Source organism: Cydia amplana, chromosome 1 (genome assembly GCF_948474715.1).
Source record: "Cydia amplana chromosome 1, ilCydAmpl1.1, whole genome shotgun sequence".
In the NCBI taxonomy this organism is placed as follows: Eukaryota; Metazoa; Arthropoda; class Insecta; order Lepidoptera; family Tortricidae; genus Cydia; species Cydia amplana.
In genome coordinates, this window is record NC_086069.1 from 5,835,497 (window position 1) to 5,854,309 (window position 18,813).

General features: G+C 41.8%; 1 protein-coding gene and 1 long non-coding RNA gene across 2 annotated transcripts; both read right to left on the reverse strand.

The window, feature by feature from the left end:
* Positions 1–1,398: 1,398 nt before the first annotated feature.
* LOC134662455 (probable DNA mismatch repair protein Msh6) lies at positions 1,399–16,989 on the reverse strand. The gene is made up of 19 exons (XM_063518687.1): positions 16,774–16,989; positions 16,464–16,610; positions 16,085–16,217; positions 15,225–15,411; positions 14,461–14,595; positions 14,183–14,318; positions 13,340–13,479; positions 12,130–12,264; positions 11,028–11,217; positions 9,560–9,866; positions 8,814–8,969; positions 7,807–8,053; positions 6,567–6,722; positions 5,613–5,747; positions 5,057–5,278; positions 3,647–3,820; positions 2,630–2,807; positions 2,366–2,517; positions 1,399–1,695 (listed from the first exon to the last, which is right to left on the reverse strand). Exons 1-19 carry the CDS (start codon positions 16,925–16,927, stop codon positions 1,414–1,416), a joined length of 3,366 nt encoding a protein of 1,121 aa, XP_063374757.1. The 5' UTR covers positions 16,928–16,989; the 3' UTR covers positions 1,399–1,413.
* LOC134662489 (uncharacterized) lies at positions 11,257–11,463 on the reverse strand. The gene is made up of 2 exons (XR_010098074.1): positions 11,366–11,463; positions 11,257–11,331 (listed from the first exon to the last, which is right to left on the reverse strand). It is a non-coding gene; the product is annotated as an uncharacterized LOC134662489 (long non-coding RNA).
* Positions 16,990–18,813: the final 1,824 nt, after the last annotated feature.

The window sequence follows — 18,813 nt, forward strand, 5'->3', positions numbered from 1 at the left end:
CAGGATCAAGGGGAAAAGCCTTTGCCCAGCAATGGTGTCCCTCAAATGGGCTAATAAAAAAATTTGTCATTATTAAATGCTCAAAGCCGCTAGCAGCTCCCTAATCTGTTTCCCATCTTCCAACTTGACAATATCCCTAAGAGCGCGCACACACGTCGCCACCTTCTCTAGATTCTTCGATATCTGGTGCACCCTGCTTGTGATCTCGCGCGGTATGCCGGCGAGGCGCGCGGCATTGAAAACTTCCATCAAACGTAATAGCAAACGTATACATAGAAATTTATATTCGACCGCCTAATACTAGCAATAACTCCCGACATTCTTCGCCAATAATAAATCATCCATTTTATCAAAGGTAAACTGTCATTGTTAAATGCTCAAAGCGGCTAGCAGCTCCCTAATCTCTTTTCCATCGTCCATCTTCACAATATCCCTAAAAGCGCGCACACACGTCGCCTCCCTCTCTAGATTCTTCGATATCTGGTGCGCCCTGCGTGTGATCTCGCGCGGTATGCCGGCGAGGCGCGCGGCGTTGAAGACTTCCATCAAACTTATAATAGAAATAGTTATGACAAAAATTATATTCGACCGCCTAAAACTACCAATAACTCGATCAACATTTTCAATATCACCAAAAAAAAGTAAACATTTTTTTTTTATTATTAAAAATGGGCTTACTCATGGCCACAGACTAGCCGAGGCGAAGATGTGGCCTACGATGGAGCGAGTAAATCGACATTTTTAAATGCTCAAAGCTGCTAGCAGCTCCCTAATCTGTTTTCCATCGTCCATCTTCACAATATCCCTAAAGGCGCGCACACACGTCGCCTCCCTCTCTAGATTCTTGGATATCTGGTGCGCCCTGCGTGTGATCTCGCGCGGTATGCCGGCGAGGCGCGCGGCGTTGAAAACTTCCATCAAACTTATAATAGAAATAATTATGACAAAAATTATATTCGACCGCCTAAAACTACCAATAACTCGATCAAATTTTTCAATATCGCCAAAAAAAGTAAACATTTTTTTTTTTAGTAAAAATGGGCTTACTCATTGCCACAGACTAGCCGAGGCGAAGACGTGGCCTACGATGGAGCGAGTAAATCGACATTTTTAAATGCTCAAAGCTGCTAGCAGCTCTCTAATCTGTTTCCCATCTTCCAACTTCACAATATCCCTAAAGACGCGCACACACGTCGCCTCCCTCTCTAGATTCTTCGATATCTGATGCGCCCTGCGCGTGATCTCGCGCGGTATGCCGGCGAGGCGCGCGGCGTTGAAAACTTCCATCAAACTTATAATAGAAATAGTTATGACAAAAATTATATTCGACCGCCTAAAACTACCAATAACTCGATCAAATTTTTCAATATCGCCAAAAAAAAGTAAACAATTTTATCAAGTAAATCGACATTTTTAAATGCTCAAAGCGGCTAGCAGCTCCCTAATCTGTTTTCCATCGTCCATCTTCACAATATCCCTAAAGGCGCGCACACACGTCGCCTCCTTCTCTAGATTCTTGGATATCTGGTGTGCCCTGCGTGTGATCTCGCGCGGTATCCCGGCGAGGCGCGCGGCGTTGAAGCCGTAGGACTTGGGGCACGCGCCGGGCGACAGCTTGTAGAGGAACGTGATGGTCTCCTCGGGGATGTGGTCGGCGCTGTCCGCCGTCGACTCGTCGGTTTCCACCATGCACGCCTGGTTCGAGGTTGGAAATGGTCATCCGCTTATTTCGTCACTACTTAATCGATTTGAAAAACAATTCGTATATAACAAGTCCAGGGCTCGGAACCGGTTTTTTTGTAAAACCCAAAATAGCCCAATATTTTTAATTATTTTATGCTCTTTACGTAGGACTGAATCATGTATTTAGGTAACAACTTCGTATTATTAGATAGTCCCATTAAAAATGAAATAATAAACAAAAGAACGAAAAAGAACGTAATAATACCGGTATTTTTTGTATGAAGAAAAAACCGGTTCCGAGCCTTGATAACAACATTTGGTTTTGGAAAATGATAAAAATCCATATCTATCTTTTTTGATGACAAAAATACTTCGTATTTTGGCTGAGTAGCAAATTACCTTTGCCACTGGATAATTTTGGGAGTAAAAAAAATCAATCAGTTGTTCGAAAAACATTCGCCATCACACTGACAAAATAGCGTTATCCCTTAGCCACCCAGAGGCGTACAAGGCTGATGGAGGCCTTTTTATGAATCTTTATTTTAACAAACTATAATTGCATTTGTCCGCGAGTTTTGATTCGTGGACGGACTCCAGCCAATAGCGAGGCTGGCGATAATTTTCTATGGATAAAACAGAAAGCATATACAAACATAAAATGGAGTAAAGCAAAGGTACTCACCATATGTCCCAACACAACTCCAGGATGCGACGCCAGATGGTGCACGAGCGAGTGGTAGTGCGTAGAGAACACCACGCGACAACCTCGCTCGGCTAGCTCCACGCACACGCCTGACGCTATAGCTGTCCCGTCGTAGGTCGACGTGCCGCGGCCTGGGGATAATGAAGCTTATTATTACAGTGTTATGGTTTAGTTTAGATTAACACGGAGTAAAATAGACACAAAAATATGACCCTAACGGCGATTTTAGTATCAAAATCTTACCAAGTTCATCCAACAGCACCAAAGAATGCACGGTGGCGTGTTTGACTATGGCCGCCGTCTCGTTCATTTCTACGAGGAACGTGGACTGCCCCGATAGAATATCGTCGGCCGCGCCGAGCCGCGTGAACACGCGGTCCACTAGGCTTAGGCTGCACTCTGACGCTGGGACGTATGAACCCTGGAATAGATGTTGAATTGTAGTATCTTAGTTTTATCTGTGGTTGTGACGCAAAGGAGCGTCAAGTTTTGCCAACCCTAATAATGGGGTTGGCCGGTCGATGTATTTATATAGCTTGCCCTGTCAATCCCTAAAATTGTTTATAATTTTTGTTTTTTTGTTAATGCCCAGCTCTTTAAGCCAAATCTCATAGAAAAAGGAGCAAGCTATGATGGCGCCAGCTATGCAAACCTTTGACAGTTGCCAATCCCATTTGCTCGTTGCAACGCTGAGTCAAACGGAGCCGAGAGCGCCCGAAAGGTCGTGTCACCCCACTGGTAGAGTGACGTATAGCAAGTATTTTTTGGGATCTATGATGCTAGAAAAAGTTCAAAATATTTATTGTATCTTATTTTCTTTCAAAGTAGACTGAGTGGACACTCAAGCGGGGCGTGCAGCGAGGCGGAATGTGCGGCGTTCATAGGTATTACAAGCAAATTCAAATATACGCGAGCGGCCTCAGTACACGCTGCTCTTTGCCGCACGGCATGTTCTAATGTTCTAATAGACGTTCATCACTGAGGCTGTTAGCCCCTTGGAACTATTAAACCTTGGAACTTTGAACCTTAAACGTACCAAATGTGCCAAAACAGTGAGTAGCCCCATCTGCCGCATGAGTGTGGACTTGCCGCCCATGTTCGGCCCCGTCAGCAGGAGTAAGGCCGCTTCTCCGCCCAGGTTTGTGTCGTTGGGGATGAACTCCGCTACAGGAATGCACGGGCTCCGTCCATCCCAATAAACCCACTACAAGGTCCAAGTTTCAACAGACAAACAATACTGTAAGTTATCTATATAGTTACCAAATGCGCCAAAACAGTGAGTAGCCCCATCTGCCGCATGAGTGTGGACTTGCCGCCCATGTTCGGCCCCGTCAGCAGGAGTAAGGCCGCTTCTCCGCCCAGACTCGTGTCGTTGGGGATGAACTCTGCCACCGGTATGCACGGGTGCCGCCCGTCTACTATGTTTATGAAGGGCTGCAATCAAAAGTTTCGTTAATGCGGTAAAGTCCGACTCGCCCACCGAGGGTTCCGTACTTTTTAGTATTTGTTGTTATAGCGGCAACAGAAATACATCATCTGTGAAAATTTCGACGGTCTAGCTATCACGGTTCATGAGATACAGCCTGGTGACAGACGGACAGTGGAGTCTTAGTAATAGGGTCCCGTTTTTACCCTTGGGTTACGGAACGCTAAAAAAGGAAAAAGTAGTAAATTCCAAAAGTATAACAAAGACAAAACCCGCGTGCCGCGACGCACTCCATTCCCTCCCAGACTCCCTCTTAACAGTCCCAACAGTTGCGTACTTGGACATTAAACGACACAAGTCTTTAAGGATGTCACGGTCACGCGTTAACATGTTGTGTCACCTTTGCCCCCGTGTGTTGGTTAGTATTACTGTCTCACTTTTTGCTCCGGGTCGAAAGTAACACTCGGCAGACAAACATCCCCGCTCTGCTACCTCGCAAACTCTGCTAAAGCCAGAAGTATGTCCAGAACCGCGACGCACTGCACGGCGGCGTCCCAGTACGCGTGGTTGCTGGAGAACTTTTCAAACATTCGACGGCTCAGGTCTTTCAGGACGTTACGCTTTTATACGTTGTCTTACCTTTTGCTCGGGGTCGAAAGTAACACTCGGCAAACATCCCCGCTCTGCTGTCTCGCAAACTCTGCTAAAGCCAGTAGTATGTCCAGAACCGCGACGCACTGCACGGCGGCGTCCCAGTACGCGTGGTTGCTGGAGAACTTCTCGAACATTCGACGACTCAGGTCTTTCAGGACGTTGCGCGTTTATACGTTGTCTTACCTTTTGTTCGGGGTCGAATGTAACACTCGGCAGACAAACATCCCCGCTCTGCTGTCTCGCAAACTCTGCTAAGGCCAGAAGTATGTCCAGAACCGCGACGCACTGAACTGCGGCGTCCCAGTACGCGTGGTTGCTGGAGAACTTCTCGAACATTCGACGACTCAGGTCTTTCAGGACGTTGCGCGTTTATACGTTGTCTTACCTTTTGCTCGGGGTCGAATGTAACACTCGGCAGACAAACATCCCCGCTCTGCTGTCTCGCAAATTCTGCTAAAGCCAGAAGAATGTCCAGAACCGCGACGCACTGAACTGCGGCGTCCCAGTAGGTACGCGTGGTTGCTGGAGAACTTCTCGAACATTCGGCGACTCAGGTCTTTTAAGACCTTACTCTTATAATGTCGTCTCACCTTTTGCTCGGGGTCGAAAGTAACACTCGGCAGACAAACATCCCCGCTCTGCTGCCTCGCAAACTCTGCTAAGGCCAGAAGTATGTCCAGAACCGCGACGCACTGAACTGCGGCGTCCCAGTACGCGTGGTTGCTGGAGAACTTCTCGAACATTCGACGGCTCAGGTCTTTCAGGACGTCGCGCTTTTGCTCTTCGGCTGCCGTCATACGGGCTAGAAGGTCCTAAAAATAAATTACTGAATTCCATAAAGAAAATAAAAAAATGGGTATGCTATAATAGAATGATATTGAACTTTATTGTTCTCTCGATCTATTCAATAAGTTTGCCGTAGTTGATTAAATACCGTTACTTTTCGTGAGTAAAAGGATAAAAGCAATATTTGTTCCCTTTCTCCATATTTTCAATTGGAGAATGAAATCACATCCTTCATTATTTTTAGCAGTGTTGCTGAAATCATAGGTAGGTAGCTGTTAAAAAATGATACGTAGGCTGGCTACCTATCATTTTTTTCTGACTTCGGTCCGAATATACTCTGCGAATTTTTTCAACTTTTACCTTAGTTTCACTGGTAGAGAACCTCTTGAACCCTTTTCGGGCGCCCTCCATGTGGTAGTCAGAAGTTGCCCGTTTTGTAGCGCTTTCTGGAACTTCTATTTGATAACGCTTTTTGTCCGTTCCCACGTATTTCAACTGAAACCACACACGCATGCGAACCCATAAAAATGTTTATTTACTACCATTAGAATAACCTGTACATAGATATAGGCGGATTTTGACGAAGTTAATAACTGTGGCTGTGGCTGTCTAGCATGAGTTGCGTTCTCGCGCGCGAGTCCATACTTGAAGTCGCGCCAGATGTACGGAGTCGCGCGCGAAAACGCAACTCATGCTAGACCACTTGTGGGGTGTAGACTTGGAGGATATAATCAAACGGAGACGCCATGTCTGTAATTTTCTGTACAAAACAGTGTGCCGATTTTTGCGGGGGAGGGGAACGTCAAATGTATGCGTAACGTAAAAATAGCCATGTCAGATAAACGTCAGTCCATACATTGTGTATGACCGTTGGCCGCCTATTTTCGACAGAGGGGAAAGCCTGTTAATGGCTACTCCGTTTAGTTGTATCCTCCAAGGGTGTAGACCTCGCGAACCCCCAAAAACAGAATCTACAAAAAAATCCATGTAATTATCAAAACTGCTCACGAAATTCTATGAGAATCGGTTTGACAGCTTTTGTTAGAAAGGGACTTCCACTTGTATTACAACTTACAAGCTTTTGATAAACAGGGCACTGTAGAAAACTGCCGGAGAGACATACGAAAGCAGTTTTGCCGCTTTGGCGTCATAACATAATCGAAAGCCAAATCAAATGATATTATACACTTAAAATATACACACTTAAAAGCGTTTTTGTCTGTGTAATTTTAATTAATATCAATAAATGCTTTTCATTTTCAATTATAAAGTCTAAACCTGAAATTAATCCTTATATTACAAGTTAGATTTTACCCGACACTTGAAGTACTTCTCCTGTTCAGCCAGATACTCTTTGAGCCCCTTCTGTATATCGTCTATAAGTTGCAGAGTGCTGTCGTACTCGGGGTCAACGCCCGCGCCGGGCAGGATGCGACCTTCCTTCTCGGCTTCTGATTGGTTGAAACCTTCCTGCAAAATAAAGCCATAAATAACACAAGGCCATATGTAAATATTGTTACAATTTTTAACCTTATTACAATGGAATAAGGTTGAAAATATTTACGACCTTGAATGTGCGTAATACACTGTCTACGGCCAGTAAACCTAGTGAAAATAGTCTATCGTTCGTTTCCTATGACCGTCGTGAACCATTCTGCCATTGCCTGGCCCCATAGAGAAAAAAATACATAGAGTGCTCACTCCATACAACAGTTTTGGTACCAAAAAGACTATTAGCATCTAGCATCGAGTAGCGGAACTATCAGTACTGCTACTTGACAATAGATGTAGCACCGACCGGAAAGTCTTATGCTGTTGAGATAAGACTTTCCGGTCGGTGCTACATCTATTGTCAAGTAGCAGTACTGATAGTTCCGCTACTCGATGCTAGATGTAGACACTGAAATTAATAGTCTGAACGGATGTATGGAGTGAGCACTCTTATCTTACTTATTTCTCTATGCCTGGCCCCGAAGACAACATGCCAATCGCTAAACTCTCCGTAGCGAACGAAACGCAACTGTCACTGTCACACTTATATGGAAGAGTGATAGAGAGTGGCAAAGCGCAAACGACTGTCACCTTGGCTAGACCGCCTGCTGGGCTAGCACATGGTTGGCGCGACAGTATTTCGCGGCGAGATAGACTACCCGTCCCTCTTTTATTAACTTAGTTAGAAAAAGACGGGTAGTCTATCTCACCGCGAGATACTGTCGCGCCAATGTCGTGCTAGGGGTGCTGGTCAATCGTTTCGTCGGTTTGAAGTTTAGATGACTGTTCCAAATATGAATCAGTCCATGTCCGGTTGGCAGCCTCGTCATTACAGTTTAACCTGTCCAGAGAATAAATAATAGTACTAAGTACAGAAGACTCACTCTCTAACAAAACGCGTCTGTTACGATCAGCACAGATATAGCCGCTAGGTGGCGACAATTTTATGGCTTTCCCCAAAATTGGAGCGGAACGGATGTACTTTTAGCTACCTGTAGCAAAGCGACGAAATCGCGGAGTGAGACACGCCTGACCTGTCTAACAAAACAAAATAATTACCAACCTTGAAAAACTTCAACGTATCCCTATAATCCGGAAACTTTCCATGCGGACTAAACTTTGTTAATTTCTTCAACATTCCGCTTTCTGCGTCATCGAATAACTGAACAAGTTTCAGTGCAGACTGGAATCCATTAAGCACGGCGATAAAGTCGAGGACCTTGCGTTTGGAGTAGGTCTTCTCTTCGTAAAAGATGGCGCGTGAGTCGGGGTGCGATGTCGAGCGCTTCAGGTTGCCGAGGGTGTGCACTCTGCAAACGAACATCGCATTTATAGATAATGCAATATGTACTAAAGTACGATACGTCAAGCAGTACAAAATACTCCTATGGCGTAATTTATGAACAGCCCCTACACAGCGTTTATTCGACTTAATAATACGTGAGTAAACCGTTTAAATTTTAAACATGTTCAAGTCTCACGGAAGTTTTATAGTTAAATATGTAACAATTTTTTTAACGCAGCATAAGAATGTGTGCACCGTAAAGTCTATTTTTTTATTCCGTAGACTGAAATGACAGTTAATAGTATGAACATGAAATGTCATTTCATACTATTAACTGTCATTTCAGTCTACCGAATAAAAAAATAGACTTTAGGTACATATACTAGATTGTCAATTGCTTTCGTTTCAGATTTGTGGGCATTCAAAGCAATTTAACAATAACAGACCTTAGCTCGTTGCAATAAGGTTCACGAAAGGTCAGACTGTTCCGACGACGCTACAGCACAGAATAAATAATAGTACTAAGTATAGAAGACTCACTCTCTAACAAAACGCGTCTGTTACGATCAGCACAGATATGGCCGCTAGGTGGCGACAGCGCCACGCGCGGCTTATGGCTTTCCCCAAAATTGGGGCCCGAACGGATGTACTTTTAGCTACCTGTAGCAAAGCGACGAAATCGCGGAGTGACACACGCCTGGCTACAGTTACAATACCGTAAGCGTCTGTATGAACTGAATTTTGAACCTAAATTCTATGATAATAAGAACTCAAGGGCAACGTACTTCGCCAAAAGCCGTTCCAAATCTGGCAACGTGGTTAGTATATTCTTCGCATCTTGACTCAGCTCTTGGTTTTCGAACAACTCCTTGACAGCCTCCTGGCGTTCCTTTATAACGGCCAAGTTGCAGCTCGGCGCACACACCCACTGGTATAACAATCTGAAAATATAGGTCCACATTTCAATCGCATTTATAGTGGTAACACACACTATCGCACCGCACCGCACCCTGGGTCCGTCGTACCAATAAGTGAGAGCGAGGAAGAGTTATCTGTTTCCCGCTCTCACTTATGGGTGCGACGCACCAAGGTTGCGGTGCGGTGCGATAGTGTGTTACCACTTTTACATAGGTACAGTCAGGTGACTGCATTACGAAGGTCAAAAATATCTGACACGATCCTATTTGTAGAGCCATAAGAGCGCGTGACATTTTTTTGCGGCCTTCGAAGAGTAACATATTATTGCAGGTGACTGTACATAAAGCATACATTTTGCTTTTGTTTAGTGATAGAGCCTTGAAATGTTTCAAATTTACTTTAAATTTTATATTTGTAAAAAAATCTATATTTAGCGATAGTTCTTCAGTGATGGAAAACATCGTGAGAAATCCGGACTAATCCCAAAAAGATCTCTGTACCCCTTTGAATTGAAAACTTATATGGCAGTCACTTTCGTAAAAATCCGTACCCGCGCCAATTCCTGAGACCAGTCCGACGAGCTGATGAATAGATATATATGATATTTTCTCACCTCTTACCCATAGCAGTGGCACAGAAATTCAACTTCTCGTACAAACACCCCTCATCCTGTACTATCCTCAAATTCCTCAACGTGATAGCGTCCAACACCATGGTACTGCCGCCCTCCCACTTATTCTCGACCTTGAGCTCTTGCGATAAGGTCTTGTTTAGCACGTCGGGCGGCGCGAAGGACTCGAACTGCGACATGCCGAGTACTTGTATGTCAAGGAGGCATTGGGACAGGTAGGACACGCAGCCGCCTAAGGCTTTGATGGCCAGGTAGCAGTTTGGGGCGGGGGTTAGGCCTAAGGCGTCGCCTGAAAGAAATTAGACATCTAATAATCTAATACCTTTAAACGAGCAATTCTTGTTTATTTATTTCGGGGATCTCGGAAACGGCTCTAACGATTTAGATGAAATTTGCTATGCGGGGGTTTTCGGGGGCGAAAAATCGATCTAGCTAGGTCTTATCTCTGGGAAAACGCGCATTTTCGAGTTTTTATATGTCTTCCGAGCGAAGCTCGGTCACCCAGATATTAAATAATAATATCACAAAATAACTTGTTTTTGCCTAACAACAGACTAAGACACCTCACAGAAATAGAAAAATATAAACAAGACCCGCCCCGACTTCGCACGGGTTAACAAATTATACATAAACCTTCCTCTTGAATCACTCTATCTACTAAAAAAAACCGCATCAAAATCCGTTGTGTAGTTTTAAAGATCTAAGCATACATACAGACAGACAGACAGCGGGAAGCGACTTTGTTTTGTACTATGTAGTGAAGATTATTTTTGGATGTATACTTCTGAGAGATTTTAGCCCTTATAAAAAAAATCATGAGGAGACTTAAATCTACATCACACTAAAATTACGTGAGATTCGACTGAATCCACATTTTCCTTGTGTTTGCTGCGGGGTCCTTTTGCCGTATAAACATTCAATCGCTTCATCATTCTCAAAAGACATACCTAAACTGTATTTCTCTACAATTGAGAAGGTTTTAACTTGTATAAATCCATAGACTAGTTTTCAAACAACTTGTAATATTTACAGTACGACCGCCCGCGGCACATTCCTCAATCAAAACAAGATGATAAGTATCAACACATTATTTGAGCGTTAAGTTTAATATATAATAATGTGAGTCTATATACGTCCCACTGCTGGGCACAGGCCTACTCTCATGCGCGAGAGGGCTTGGGCTATAGTCCCCACGCTAGCCCAATGCGGATTGGGGACTTCACATACACCTTTGAATTTCTTCGCAGATGTATGCAGGTTTCCTCACGATGTTTTCCTTCACCGAAAAGCTAGCGGTAAATATCAAATGATATTTCGTACATAAGTTCCGAAAAACTCATTGGTACGAGCCAGGATTTGAACCCGCGACCTCCAGATTGAAAGTCGGACGTCATATCCACTCGGCCACCACCGCTTGAGGAGCGTTAAGTTTAAAATTAAGTATATTCACCTTCATGTAAGAACGGCTTTAATCCCTCCGGCCAATCCCCATCGGCGTTGGTCTTGTAGTAGTTTTCCGCAAGCGTTTTAAGCGTCTTTTCCGGTTGCCATAATACTTGAGGTTCCCGTCTCGCGCGGTGGCAATGGGTGCCGAGCAACTTTGACGTACGCGCTGTGGTCGATCTACGGTCGTATACAATCTGCAAAGTATTATTCACAAATTATACAAATATTCAAAATTTATTTTACTACGTCGGTGGCAAACAAGCATACGGCCCGCCTGATGGTAAGCAGTCACCGTAGCCTATGGAAGCCTGCAACTCCAGAGGTATTATATGCGACCCTAACGCTCCGCACCCTCGTTAAGCTCTGGCAACCTTACTCACCGGCAGGAACACAACACTATGAGTAAGGTCTAGTGTTATTTGGCTGCGGTTTTCTGTAAGGTTATAACATATAACGAAATGCCGTTGTTCGTCGCCGTCAAGAATGAGTGAAAAAAGGTAAACAAAGAAAGTGTATAAGGGAGAAGTAGAAGCGGGAGTTGGAACGGGTCACAGACAATCCAACCTCTAGACATAGCATAGTCGCGCTACCCCCTCTGCCACACATACGGTAGCGTTACTCCATCTTCGAGTCAATCCTGTGCCGTGATTGGTCCGTGTCTTTGAACGGACCAATCACGGGATTCGGCATCGGTTTCATGAAAGAATTGGCCTAAGCTCAGTCTAGAGGTTGGATTGTCAGTGGAACGGGTAGACCTCGGCGGACTTTCTCTGACCAGCCCTAGTAGCACGGTAGCATTTTTATCGTTTATCACCATGCCTGTCACGTTCTAACAAGTATGTAAGTGCGAAAGTGACGGGCATAGTGATAGTCGATAAAAAAGGAACCGTGCTGAGCCCGTTGATCGGGGAAATCCCGAAGAAAGGCCAGGCCAAGAGCACCCTAAACCGGCGAGCGTGTATGATGAATGTTATGAAAGTGAAGGAAGCGAAAGGGGTATGTCAGGATCGTAGCAAGTGGCAATCCGTGGTCTCTGCCTACCCCTCCGGGAAATAGGCATGATTATATGTATGTATGTAAATGTCGTTGTTCTTGTATAAACTTACTAATGCGGGCGGGAAGTGCGCCAGAGTAGTAAGAAGTCTTGAGGAATGCTTGTCGTCCTTGAATTGTCCCAGATGGAACAACCCTATTGACGCGTCGACGAAGCACACGCCATACGTGCTGATGCCGTTGCTTTCCTGGAAAATACATTTCTCATAGAGTGGCCTATCTTTTTGAAGTGAAAACTTCTTTAGCGGCGCTGGCCACTTTTTGAGGTGGGGAAAAAATGATAAACTCGAGACAGCGTAAGGCGATCACGTGACCGTAAGCGGCGTAAGGCGATCACGTGACCGTAAGCCCCGTAAGGTGGCCACTCATAATTTAAATGGCATTTTCTCAAAAATGGACGGCAAAGTCGACGTTGCCGGTTAAAAAATAGGTCGCGAAGTGCGTAGTTTATGGTCATTCAAAAAATTAAAAAGTTAAAAACATTGCAGTCTCGATTTCGGGACTGCAATGTTGCATACAAATTCCATTATTTAACGAGTTCCAAACTTTTTAAAACTTTAAATGGCCATATCAAATGAAGGCATAGGTCCATTAAACAGCCAAACAGATGAACAGCACTTATTATTATAATGTTGGTACCGCGACTATTTAGGTGTCTCAAATACGTTGGCGTATTTTCAGCAGAAAAATACACTTCTTTTTTTTTTAAGGCGGCAAGCAAATATTTTTGTTTTACTTTTTTCTGTGAAAATTAGAACGTTGCTTCTGTAAAATATTTCTATTTCTTGCACCATTTTTGAGAAAAGCACTATATATGACTCGGCTGGAAGGCTACTTGCTGGCTTCGGATTCAATTAAACGGACTCCCAAGGTCGTCCGTTTAAAACGAATCCTCAGCCTGCAAGTAGCTACTTCCGAACCTCGACAATAATGTACTATTAAATCAATAAAGAAAAACTCAATGTTATTTGACATTTATGTTGCGGACTCTTTTCAAGACTCTTTACCTATGTTCAAATAATTTGACGTTGTCATGGCAGTATGTAAATAAACATGTCAATGAAAAAGTGTGATCTTATTTGAGTATGATAATAATATATAATAAATAAATAGAATACCTCCGCTAAACGTATGTATCGTGTTACCGGGCGTCGGTAACATAGTGAGGTGAGTTTTCACTTCTATCGGCACTCCCAGAGTGCGACCGTTGTTCCTTGTTTTTCATAGCCATACCTTTAAAATAACGATAGACAGAATACCTACCTCCTCGGCAACACACAGCATGTAATCGGCGCCAGGCTCGGCCGGGCCTGGGTCCTGCAGTCCGGCCGCATGCGCACCACGCAGCGTCACTTGGCATATTTCTCGACGCACTACCTTGTCGAACTTTGAGGTTTGACCCACTAGAATATGTGTTACATATAAGTGATTTTAACTCAATAAGTAATGTTCTAAATTAAAAAGTAAAAAAAGGAGTAAGTTGTTGTCAACACAGGCGGTTTTAGCACAACAAACTCTAAAGGTTCCGTCACACAGGAGCGTTTACATATAAAACGCTCACGCCCCGCCCGGAAAACGCGCTTGTGTGACGGAACCTTAAGTGGATATGAAAGGTGCGCTTATCAGGAAAACTTTGGTTTTCGAAAAATTAATGATTATAAATGAAACTAAGTTTAATTACAAGTAATAACTTGAGACTTGCTATTTGATGCACCTGACAAAGACTGACAGTGAAAAAAATGAGTCACTGTTTACCTGTATTTTAACAATATTAAGGTTAATATTAATAAGTACTGTTACGTAATATTTAAAACCTTCGCGTTTTGAACACATATTAACTCACATTTATAGACGGGTCTAACGCGAAATTTATTAAATTACCTTTATTTACCGACGTTTCGACACAGGTTTCACTGGTCGCGACCATGACCAGTGAAACCTGTGTCGAAACGTCGGTAAATAAAAGGTAATTGAACAAATTTCGCGTTAGACCCGTCTATAAATGTGAGTTAATAAGTACTGTTACGATTATTTCTGTAACCGTAACTGTATAATGTACATTACTATAAAGATATTATATTAGTTTTATTTAATTGTTACACTTACATTTCTTGCATCTATCCTGCATCATATCAGGCGTCTCCGTTTGCTCAACACGAGCTACTTTGTACCCTTTGGACACCAACGTATTGGCCATTCTCGCGTACGCACTCTCCGGGAAACCGGAGTGAGCGAATTCACCCTAAAACAAAAATAAACTATAAAACCAAATCGATAAGGCACAAATTTAAATGGCAACTTGATATTGCAGATTATCGGTATCCTTTAAACGAAAATAAATTCTAATCCCAAGTAAATAAGGCATAAATTTAGATGCAAAGTACCTTCATGTATGAGAATCCGAGTTCGTTCACCCCGACCGCGGCGTCCATGTGGTACAATTCGTAGAACTTGCCGACTTTGAAGAAAAGAACGCAATCGTAATGCGATGACTTCATGTGCCACCATTGCCGATGAGCCTGGAGAAATACAGGGAGAAAAGCTAGAGTATGATGGATTATTTGACAATATAACTACATTGACATATATATATCTCAGGACTAGCCTTACGGGCAATAAGAATGGAGCATGAATGGAGCCAGTACAGCGGTGTGAAAACGCTGCAACGCGATTGGTTGATGAGTTCGCATCACGCGATTGGTCGGAACTAGTTGCGTTAGACTACACGATTGGCTCGAATTCGTGAGTGACACCGCTGAACTAGTACCATTTTTAGTGCACGTAAAGCCAGTCCTGAGATATAAGTAAATGGCTGGATACTTTAATATGGATAAGCCATAAAGTTCCTGTGAACTTTGGAATTTAGTATTTTGCGTGAGAAACTTCAATTGGCTCTAAATATAGCGTCTTACAAATTCCACTACCATTATTTTTGGATTAGTTTGTTCCACCCCAAAAAATGATTGTGTAATGAACACATTGAATTCGACCCTCACCATGTGTATTTAATGTTCATTTTTGCTTGAAAGGAACTGACTTAATTTTAATATTTAACCCACAATACATGTACATTTTTTGTATTTTCTTCAAATTACGACAACCAAACGCAGTTCGTATTCCTCTTAAACGTAATGACCAAATAACTTACAGGTGTTTGATTATTCATGAACTCCGTTGGCACAAAGAGAGTGGAAGGATCATAGTCCGGATGATCCGGCTTCCTCTTGTTGGCGTCGCGAATCTTGTCGGGCCGGAGCCAATCCAGTTTGCAGTGGACCCAGTTGCCATCGTCGCTGACCGGCAACTCGTCTGCTGTCTCAGTCTTTATGGCTGGCCTGCATGAAAAAATGTTGCGGTATGAGTTATAGTCTTTCGTTTTTTTTAGCATTAGAAAGAAGGTAAGCGATCTTGACATGTCTTTTAATTGAAAAACGCTTTATAATAATCAGTAACTTATACTTATGAAAGCAGAAGAATATAAATGATCGTATTAGATTCATAATTGTTACATAGGTACTTGCCGTGACTTATTTTTAAAACGTGTTTTTCAATTAAAAGGCACATCAAGATTGTTTACCTTTTTTCTAATGCTAAATAAAACGAACTATAGGGCCTACACTCAACTGGGGCTGCAATCGAGACAGCTGCAGCTAAGGCCGCAGCAGTTGGGGCTCGTCCGGAAATCTCGTGAAATCAAATTACAAGCATCATGCAATTAAATGGCCTGTTATAGATATTGACTTTGTTTTATTTGGTTTAAACTAGAAAATCAAATGGAATAAAGCCATAAGCCATCTTTCAAGTACAAACTAATGCCGGGGCCTCACTAACGGAAAACGCCGTCGATTATCGCAATTGTATTTGACACTTTTCATACGGCCACACTGGGGTTATCGCTCAATCAACGGCGTTTCCCGTTAGTGTGGCCCCGGCATAAAGAAATAGCATTGTATTTACCGAGTGTTTTATAAATAAACAGAATGATTATACAGATAAAACAAAAATTACCCATTAGTTGCAGCCGGTTTCTTTGAGCCCTTGCTGGTGGCCTTTGGTGTCTGGTTGGCCTCAAACTTAAAACTATCATTCAGTTTCTTCCCTAATGCTGTCTTCTCCTTTGGGGTCTCAATTATGTTATCTACTAAACAACAAAATATTTTAAACAACATTAGTCAAATTTAACTTTACAAATCTTGAAAATAATGATTTCTTTTATTTATACCTTTGTAGTTAAAATAGTGGAAAGAATATAACAGTAAGAAAAAAAAGTAAGGTACAGTTAACAATGTGGCAATGGTACAACAGGAAACTGAGGAAGTCTAAGGCAAGTTCTAAATTAGAAAACCTTGTTAAATAGATAAGTATCTATGCTGATTTAAAAATCTACCTTTATTTTCCGTATCAGAATCATCGGAATCCAAAGGATTCAGTCTGATCCTCTTCCGTTTCTTAGGAGCGATGGGTTCGTCACCATCACTGTGTACTTCCTGCTTCACTTCTGGTGAGGGGGTGACTTGCCTCTCGCGTTTCTTACCTATAAAAATATAATGGGTCTTTTATTATATACAAAATTGAGTAGTAGATTCCATTTTGAACCACATTATGGAACAAAGAGGCTTCGATGTTTAACCCTTTCCAAGTAAAACTATAGACTTAAAACTTATAGAATAGGAGCATTGACTTTAATGTATACTTACTCTCAATTTTCACTTCTATTTCTTTTTTTAATGAGTCGAGGTCTGGAGTTCTGTCTCCATTTTCTGCGGGTTTCGGTTTCTTGTTCGCGGGCGGTGTTTTAGTAAAATAGTTAAATAGGGTGTTTGAAGGTCCAACGCTGTTGCGTTTAGACATTGTTGGTATCTAATGTTTCGTGTTTGTATTTAGTAACTCACGCTTTATTATAATTAAAAGGAGTTTAAATCCTACAATACGCGCATGACATTATTTTGGCGCAAAACCATCGCAAAACCGACCGGGCCAAATTTGAATGTCAAGTGTCAAGTTGTCAACTGCCAATGTCACATACTATGCAGAGATATTCGGCACTTGTTTTATACCGTTATCTAAATAGTAGTTTGTATTACAAGGGATCAAAATGATATAATAATATATAGCTGGTCAACCAAATCTTGTCAGTAATAAAAGGCGCGAAATTCAAATTTTGTATAGGACGATTTCCTTTCGCGCCTACATTTTTCAAATTTGCCGCCTTTTTCTACTGACAAGATCTGCTTGACCAGCTATACTTGGTCAACCTCACTACGTTCGGGATTCTAAAGTAGAATCCTGAGCGTAATGAGGGATTCAAGTGTTAACACCCAAGACGAAATAATTTAGATACCGTGTGACACACTGCTTTTCACATCAACTATGAGGAAAATAAAAAAATCTTAGTGTTGAAACAATCTGATGCTTAAACAGATTATTTAAGCTTAAAAAAATAATGTGTAAAAAAAATGTAAAAATAGTGTGCTAGAACAGAAAAGTGTTACTTTGATCTCTCCTAGCAGGGAGGAAAAGTGCCGCTTTGATCCCTCCTAGCAGGGAAGAAAAAGCTCTTTTCCGAATAGGTGGTGTGAAAACAATTTTCTGATCTCCGCGTTTGCTTTAGAAAGAAAGAAAGAAGAAAGAAAAAGCATTAATTTATTAGCACAATTAACAAACTTAAAAACTAACAAAAGAGAACACAAAATGAGAGGTTGCGCTAAATGGTCCTCACTCAGCTAGGTGTCACGGTATGAGCCACATGGCACACTCCGCGACGCTGATTTTCAGTAAGGCCCAGTGGATGGACTAGGTGGTACTCAGTAATGGACATTTACATTACTCAGCAAGTTTTCCTACTGGTATTAAAGGATATACTAATCAATGATAAGGGTAAGGGTATACTAAGACTGTTTTCAAGAAAACCGGACATTAAAGGTACAAAAAAAACACACGCAAGAAAGTTCTTGGCAAATGAATAACAAAACGGACAAACTTTCTGTTCAAATGATATATTTATTTACTTTTCTTATTTTACTTATGAGTAATTACATCTAATTTTGGTGTAAAACGGCAGTTTATTGCCATTATCGTAGATACAAGCAAAAATCTAGAATTGAGGAATAATAATTTTTAATTGAGTTTGTACTTACTTTAGAAAAAAAGAGTTATTATATCATTGTAGAAGAGATGTAAAGTATAAAAAATTGGGCTTTGAATTTGACAGCTGATGTAGATGGCTCCATACATTATGCGGTAACTCTGGTTGTCAAAAGTTGGCTATCCAGATACCTACTACAAATTATAGGACTCGTACTTAAGCTATCAAACTTAGGGACCTAATTTTTTCTTAATCTGTACAAAACTTCTACAATCAATAAGAATAAAGTAGGTACAAAATAACAGCGCAAAATGTATATATTTTTTTTACGGAATGTCTCATTTCAAGTTCGTTATATTAATATTAATTATATGCAAAATTAACCCCTAGCATTTATCGCTAGTATTATTCATCTGTTTCCATAATATAGGTTGGTTAATAATTATTGCAGAGTAAAATGTATAATCCAAATTAGATAAACAATAACAGGGTTGTTTAAAAATGGTACCTACTGCCATTGCTCTTAAATAAAAGAGATACCTGTACTTAAAATAACATTTATCAAATATGATAGATAGCTCAAGTTACCTGGCAATCTAAAAAGCTAGCTAAAATTAAGTATACTTTTATAGCTAAATTGGAACAAGATATA